This window comes from Neomonachus schauinslandi, chromosome 11 (assembly GCF_002201575.2).
Source record: "Neomonachus schauinslandi chromosome 11, ASM220157v2, whole genome shotgun sequence".
NCBI lineage: Eukaryota > Metazoa > Chordata > Mammalia > Carnivora > Phocidae > Neomonachus > Neomonachus schauinslandi.
In genome coordinates, this window is record NC_058413.1 from 12,213,943 (window position 1) to 12,222,387 (window position 8,445).

Sequence of the window (8,445 nt, forward strand, 5' to 3'; positions counted from 1 at the left end):
GTTGTGTTCCAGACAATGTCCCAGTGAGCATTGTTGAATGCACACGTTCATTTCAGCCTGAGCTCATGGCACTTGTGTGATATACTAATTCAGCACCAGCCTAGGCACCTGGGGATCTGGAGTCTAGTTATGGCTCTGCCATATGGTACCTTGACCTCAAGCAAGTACTGAAGTTCTTATGTGGGCTCCTCATCTGGGGTGTGAGGTATGATATTCAATGGACATCTTGGATCCTTCTAGCTCTAAAATTCTATGAATGGTGGGTAACTTTTTCTTGAGAAGCAGAAAACTTATGAAGGATTTTTCCATATTCTTTCTGATCTTTGACTTCATTTTGTCTTATCTTACTTATTTTTGTTTCTTGATCAAGTTTTTTCTCTGCTGATACTTTTTTAGTCATTAAAAGGTGTTTGTTGTTGTTGTTGTTATTATAGTTATATTTCCAACTCTGCCTTACCATGCTTTTCTTCTTTGTTCTCCCTTTCCACTTCCCTCCAGACTTCATGGACTTAAAATCACATACCTTCTTATCATTGCTGCCATTAACTTTTAGCCATGTTCAGCCTCCTTTTTTTATGTACATTATCAATAACAAATTTTTATTCAATATGTAACAATACTTATTGAATTCCTGCTGTCAGCCAGGCCCTACTTTCAATGCTTGGGATACTTCAGGGTACAAAGCAGACAACAATTTTGTCCTCATAGAGATTATGTTCTTGGAGGGAGGAAGACAGATCATAAGCAATAAATAAGAATAAGCACATTGAATAATGTGCTGGAGGGGTGGGTGCTCTAGAAAAGAAGCAGAACAGGGTAAGGACAATAGTAGAGAGAGTGGAGGAGAGTGATGTTGTAGACAAGTCGGGTGCAGGGACTACTTACTCGGTGTTCTTGGAAGGCTTTTGCGAGGAGTTCAACTCAGCTATGAAATGACACGCCAGCCGGGGGAAGAGAAGGGAAAGCATAGGGCAGAGGCAAGTTCACATGAAAAGGTCTTCCCTGATGCCAAAATAAGCAAATCAAATTAATACATAAAACTCAAAATATCTAGAGTCCATGTGAGTGAAGACAGCTTGCCTTTTATATTCACAGAAATGGACATTTAAGTCTGTGCGGGTTTTTGTAACTGAACAGGTGGGTAAGTTCTTATGGAGGCTGTCTTCAGACATGTTTTCCTTTTTTCTCCCACACAGATGCATTTATTTGTTCAGATAACCTCATTCCTACGAACATATTTTACACTCTTGAAATAGTTCCATGTAACAGTAGGTTATAAATGTCCCTTCCTTACTTTCTTCCTCCTTTCCTTTCCTTTCCTTTCCTTTCCTTTCCTTTCCTTTCCTTTCCTTTCCTTTCCTTTCCTTTCCTTTCCTTTCCTTTCCTTTCCTTTCCTTTCTCCTTTCCTTCTTCCCTTTTCTTCCCTCCCTCCCTTTCTTTCTAAAAAGATTTATTTATTTTAAAGAGAGAGAGAGAGAGCACGAAAGGAGGGCAGAGGGAGAGGGAGAGAGAGAATCTTCAAGCAGACTCCCTGCTGAGCGTGGAGCCTGACCAGGCCTTGATCCTAGGACCCTGAGATCATGACCTGAGCTGAAATCAGGAGCCACCCAGGTGCCCCTAAATGTCTTCCCTTTTATTTTTATTTATTTATTTTTAAAGATTTTACTTATTTATTTGTCAGAGGCAGGGAGAGAGAGAGAGAGAGCAAGCGCACAAGCAGGGGGAGCAGCCGGCAGAGGGAGAAACAGGGTTCCCGCTGAGCAGGCAGCCCGACATGGGGCTTGATCCCAGGACCCCGGGATCATGACCTGAGCTGAAGGCAGACGCTTAACCGACTGAGCTACCCAGGAGCCCCAGGGTCTTCCTTTTTAAATGTCATATTCACTCTTATACTTTTTGTGACTACTCAGTAGTATTGATGTTCCACAATTTACTAAACTATTCCCTAATATTGGACATTTAATGTGTTTTTATTTTTATTTTTTACTACTTCAGATAAATATATGACTAATTTAGATGATTTGATTCCTTTAGTCAACCTATACACTTTCTTATTGCCCCATGCTCAATTTACATGGATATTTTTGTACAATTTAGAAGGTAATTATGATGTATGATACACTTCATATTTTTTAAGAGGATAAATTTCATGCTCTGTTCTTACCATAGTACATTTTTTTTAGAACCACAATAAATATGTATATATATTTTTAGATTTTATTTATTTATTTGACAGAGAGAGACACAGCGAAGCAGGAACACAGGCAGGGAGAGTGGGAGAGGGAGAAGCAGGCTTCCCGGCAAGCAGGGAACCTGATGTGGGGCTCAATCCCAGGACCCTGGGATCATGACCTGAGCCGAAGGCAGACGCTTAACCACTGAGCCACCCAGGCATCCCCACAATAAACATTTTTAAAGTGCAACGTGTCTTTTTAAAACATCAGGAAAAGTTCTATAGAAATCAGCTATGAAAAGTTCATGCATCATATTTGCCAATGATGGTATCTAATTAACTCAATTATGGTAAACACAATATCAGTGATCTTTACAGACTTATTTGCCTTTTATGGGGACTCCTTGATAAAGTCTCAGTTTCTGGAGTTCAGTAGAATCAGCCACGACAAGTTCAATACTACATAATCAAGCACAAACTGGCCCAAGCTTAATATCATGAAATCTGCTGTGGTCTGTGGCTCCAGTGTAGGGGTAATAGCTAATAACATTGCTAATAATTTCTGAATGATTAATCTATGCCAGGCGATTGTGGTAATTTTACATCTATAAAAATTTAGAAATGCATTAAAACCATGGTATCAAGCGAGATTACTTTAACAGGTGAGTGAAGTTGGAAAGAAGAAGACCAAGGACTGAGCCCTGGAGGGCAACGACATTTCGGTGTCAGGACAGTAAAGAGAATCTAGCCACGGAGAGTGAGGGGGATGAAAATAAGGACAGGGATGGGGCGCCTGGGTGGCTCAGTCGTTAAGCGTCTGCCTTCGGCTCATGTCATGATCTCAGGGTCCTGGGATTGAGCCCCACATCGGGCTCCCTGCTCGGCAGGAAGCCTGCTTCTCCCTCTCCCACTCCCCCCTGCTTGTGTTCCCTCTCTTGCTGTGTCTCTTTCTGTCAAATGAATAAAATATTAAAAAAAAAAAAAGAAAAGAAGGACAGGGAGGTTTAATGAAGTACCACCCACATGTTGATCTTGTGAATTTATGATGGTACCAACCACCTTTCTTCTGATCTAGATACCCAAAATATATTTCAAATGCAACATACCCAAAACACAATTCTTGATTTTCTGCACTAAATTTTATTTTCTCATAGGATTCTCAATTTTAGTAAATGGCATCTCATTATTCCACTTTTATAGATCAAAAAAATTTGGAGTCATCCTTCACTCCCCTCTTCCACTCACACCCCATGTCCAGTCTGTATAAAATGCTATTGGTTTTACCTTCAAAGGACATCCAAAATATGATGACTTGCCTAGATTGTTACAATAGATGCCTAACAAGATTCTGATCCCCTCCTTTTTCCTCTAAAATAGCGGATTTTCTACTCTGCAGGCAGAGTGATTCACTTAAAATGTAAGCCTGATAATGCTCCACTGTGCTCAAATGTCTTCAGTGACCTAGCACCTTACTTAGGGTAAAATCAAAGTTCTTACTATGGTCTATAAATTGCTCCATGATTTTGACTTTGTGTAATTTCTTATCTCATGCCACATTTTGTCTTATCTCCTACCATACCACCGTCTGTTGCTCTCTTTCACCCCGTGTCTCAAGTAACACAGCCTCCTTGCTGTTTGCTTCACTGGGCACTGGGCACTGGGAACTGAGCACTTACTGTTCTGGGAAGAGCATTAGACCATCTTTGATTAAATGTGTGGCCTCAGAAGCTATATTGCCTGGGTTTGATCCCGGGCTATGTCTCTTACTGTTGTTGTTGTTGTTGTTGTTTTTATCTTGGATAGTAATTTAAACTTTCTGTGCATCAGTTTCCTATCTGTGAATTGGGGATAATAATAATATTCCTCTCCTAAGGTTTTGGAAAGGATAAATGAACCAAACCATGTAAGTGATCATGTAGGGTTCAGCTATCATCATCACCATCATCATCATCACCATCATTTTCACTATCATCCTCCTCCTCCTCATTCTCCTCCATGATAAAATGAAGCAGAAATGAAGGTCTAGGACTTGCTAGCATAGCCACAAGACATTTGTAGTTTCCACTTTATTTATTTTATTATTTTATTTTTTTTAAAGATTTTATTTACTTACTTGAGAGAGAGGGAGAGAGCACAGAGGGAGAGGGAGAAGCAGACCCTCCTGCTGAGCAGTGAGCCCAATGCAGGGCTTGACCCCAGGACCCTGGGATCATGACCTTGAGCCAAAGGCAGACGCTTAACAGACAGAGCTACCCAGGCACCACTGTAGCTTCTACTTTCAACCTCTGGATCCACACACTGTATGAAGAAGCTCGTGCGGGACTGCTGAATGGTGAAATACCATGTGGAGAGAGAGAAAGGTGCAACCAACACCCAAAACATCAACAATGTGAATGAAGCCATCTTAGATAATTCAGCCCCAGCTGAAGTCCCAGCCTAATGCAACTATTGTGACCCTAGCAAACACAGAACACAAGAACCATTGTGTTGAGCCCAGCCAAACCATACCATATGATCGTGAAAATTAATAAGTAGTTATTGTTTCAAACAATTAAATTTTGGAGCAGTTTGCTTTATATCAATAATTAATTGATACTTTAGGCCAGTGGCATGAAAATTCCAGTTTGCCTGTAGGTCTCATGGCTTCAATCTTTACTAACAACTAAGTTTTCTCTGATTCATGTTTATGGAGACCTTAACATAGTTTTTTTCTTTATTTTAAGATTTTATTTATTTATTTACTTATTTATTTATTTTAGAGAGAGAGAGAGAGAACACACATGCGAGCAGGGGAAAGGCAGAGGGAGAGGGAGGGAGATAAACCTCAAGCAAATTCCCTGCTGAATGTGGAGCCTGATATGGGGCTCGAACTCAAAATCCTGAGATCATGACCTGAGCCAAAACCAAGAGTTGGATGCTACTGTTTAAGCTCCCCCCCCACAGTCTACAGTATTCTGTTATAGCAGCCCAAACTTACTACAATATATGTATTTTGTTAATCATTTCAATAGTTTTAGGTAGAATGGGAAAGGTTTCCTTTAAAATCATTACACTCATTACTACTACAAAAATTACAAATTAAAATACAATTCTCCCATCTCAAAGTATCTTAAATGACTTAAATTTTTGGTAAACCTGAAAGAAGGAATTCTTTCAGGTAAATTTACCTTTCATTGTTACTGCTAATCCCCCTCAAGGCTGAAAATGGTGTAGAACTAAAATAAACTCTATTTGGTGAGCTCAGCAGAACATTCCAAGGGAGTGTAGAGAAGATGCTGTAGGAACTGCTCATAACATCACCTGTGAAGATATTCTCTCCAATTCTTTTTTTTTTTTAAAGATTATTTATTTATTTATTTGACAGAGAGAGACACAGCGAGAGAGGGAACACAAGCAGGGGGAGTGGGAGAGGGAGAAGCAGGCTTCCCGCGGAGCAGGGAGCCCGATGCGGGGCTCGATCCCAGGACCCTGGGATCATGACCTGAGCCGAAGGCAGACGCTTAACAACTGAGCCACCCAGGCGCCCCTCTCCAATTCTTTTCCTTTATTTTACCTCTGTGTACCCCAAATAATGATAGAAATAATAGTAGCAATAGTAAGACAATAATAGTTGATATCATGTTTATAGGGCTTATTATAAAACCTGTATTCATTCATTTGATCCTTAAATGATAGGTTTATTATAATCTCCATTTGATTGAAAATGAAATCAAGGCACAGAGGGTTTAAGTGATTTTTTTCCCTTGTCACACAAGTAGAAAGAGGCAAACCCAGGGCCTGTGCTTTTCCACAAAACTTTTTCATTGCCTGTCTGTAAACTTGCATGATACCCACTGTTTTAATTATATAACTAATTAGAGATTATTGACTGTAGAATATAACTGATAAATGTACTTGTTACTGAGAAGTCAATTACTACCTAAAATGCTAGATGACATAGAGAATATTAAAAAAGACACAAAAAAATCATCCCCTTAAAAACCCCAAAAAGCTGACAAGATAAAATATTACCAGGAAAACAGGAATTCAGTAAGGTAATTGAGCATGGAATCTACTTTTACTCTTTCCAGAAAATAAAGCTTGGTTGGAGAACATGCATCAGGGGATAGAGGGTATAAACAATATTCTTTCTTACATTAGTTGTTTAGCCCATATTTTATTATGGGGAAATTGGATTGTTAACGTATTTTCATTTCTACACAAAATACTGTATAAGAAACAATCTTTTTCGGGTTATGCTCTGTTTGCCCCTAACTCTCAATGTCCTTTTCTGCCTTGTCTTGCTCCAAAAGGCTAATTTCTGAGAACTGAATCATTCAGTCTACACTTCCCTCTCGCCTCCAGTTGGGTTTGGCCAATGGGAGACAGGGCAAGGGTTAGGAGGGTACAAGCAGAGAGAGGTTGGGGTATTTATCTTCCTGCTCTCTCCTTGCATGGCCATAGTTCTGTCAACTGTTGCTTTTTCTCCCTAAACCCCCAGTTCTTGCCAAGTGTTTTCTCTCGATAAACCTAGATCTTACAGGTCTCCGATAATACTGTACCCTCTTATGTCTGTGAGGTCTAGGGATGATCATGGCTTCCTGCTACTGCTAGGATGAAAGGTGTTGCTGCCTGTATTGGTCCCTTTACTCATACTTCTATATATAATCCTTTTATTATTTTTTTCAGTCAAAATGTATTGAATGAGCCATTTCTTTCCAGCTGATACCAGAGATGCAGTGTTACACTTGTCACTTTCTATTGTTATGCTCATTTGTTAATTTCCTTTCTAGAAGAGAATTACTGAGTGAAATAGTAGAAGCCTTTTAAAGGTCTCTGGCACACATAGCAAAATGATATCCAGATAATTTATACCATTTTTAAAAGATAACTTTTAACATTATCTGGGAGAAATCCCAGTTGCATGGAGCTTTGCATGAGCTGGAATCAAACCCTTGCCTGAAGGTTGTATGCTCCCCTATTTGTTATGGGAGAGGCAATTCCTGGTAAGAACTCTCCCCAGAATCCCCTTCATTTCACTGTTCCTCGGGGTGTAGGTAAGTGGGTTGAGCATTGGGGTTCCCAATGTGTACACCAGGGAGATGAACTGATCTTGCTTAGGGTAGTAGATGGAGTTGGGGCGCAGGTACGTGAAGGCGCAACAGCCATACTGCAGCAGGACCACAGAAAGATGGGAGGAGCAGGTGGAGAAGGCCTGGTGACGCCCCGCTGCGGAGTGGATCTTGAGCACGGCAGCAACGATGAAGACATAGGAGGTGGCAATGAAGAAGAAGGGCATGGCAATGGCCAGTGTGGCTGCCACAGCACTGACTGCTCATGGATGTGGCTGTTGGCACAAACAAGATGCATCACGGGTGGCACATCACAAAAGAAGTGCTCGATACTCTGAGCCCAGCAGAATGGCAGAGAGAAGATGAAGGCCACCAGTTGTATGGACAGGAACAAGCCGATGACCACAGAGGCCACGACTAAGCGGACACAGAGAGTTAAAGTCATGGTGAGAGGGTACTGCAAGGGGTGGCCGATGGTAACATACCGGTCATAGGCCACGGAGGCCAAGAGGAAGCAATCAGCACTGCCAAGCCCGATGAAGAAGATCATCTGAGTGGCACAGCCCAGGAGGGTGATGGTCTTCTCTGACTGTAGGATGTTGGCCAGGATGTGGGGCACCACCACAGCAGTGTAGCATATTTCCACTCCTGAGAGGCTGCCCAAGAAATAGTACATGGATGTGTGTAGACGGGCTTCTGTCTGGATGGCCACTATAATTAGGACATTCCCACTGATAATCAAGGTATAAACTAGGCTGACTCCAAGGAAGGATAAGACACGGAGCTCTGGTTGGGAGGGATAGGCCAGGAACACAAATTCCATCAGCAGTGAATGATTTCCCCAGATCATTGAGCTAACAGAGTTTCTCTGCTGAGAGTTACAAAGACAGGAGGAAAAATTGGACCAATGACATATTAGTTCACACTCTGAGCCATGATCTAATCTAATCAGGTCTGGAGTTAGAAACTTAGAATTATTAGAACTAATTCTCTCTTTTCCTCCTCTTTAATCAAGTCTCTTCACATAAGTATCTACAACTTAATTTCTAAGTGCCAAGAGCTGGCTAAATTGTGTAAGAATTTTTTGAGAAAAAGAGGCAGAAGAAGTTTATGGCCTTCAAAATGATTTTTAGTGGAAGTGGAATGAAAGTTAATTCTTTCAGTAAATTCACAAGAAGTGTCAAGGAATTCTTAAAAGCAGGGATCATTAAGGTGAGAGCG

General features: G+C 40.9%; 1 protein-coding gene across 1 annotated transcript; it reads right to left on the reverse strand.

Annotated features, from left to right (window-relative positions):
* Positions 1 to 7,130: 7,130 nt before the first annotated feature.
* LOC110576143 (olfactory receptor 10W1) lies at positions 7,131 to 8,074 on the reverse strand. Its single transcript, XM_021685222.2, is given in 2 exon segments — positions 7,131 to 7,477; positions 7,480 to 8,074. Coding segments are annotated over 2 exon segments (942 nt in total).
* Positions 8,075 to 8,445: the final 371 nt, after the last annotated feature.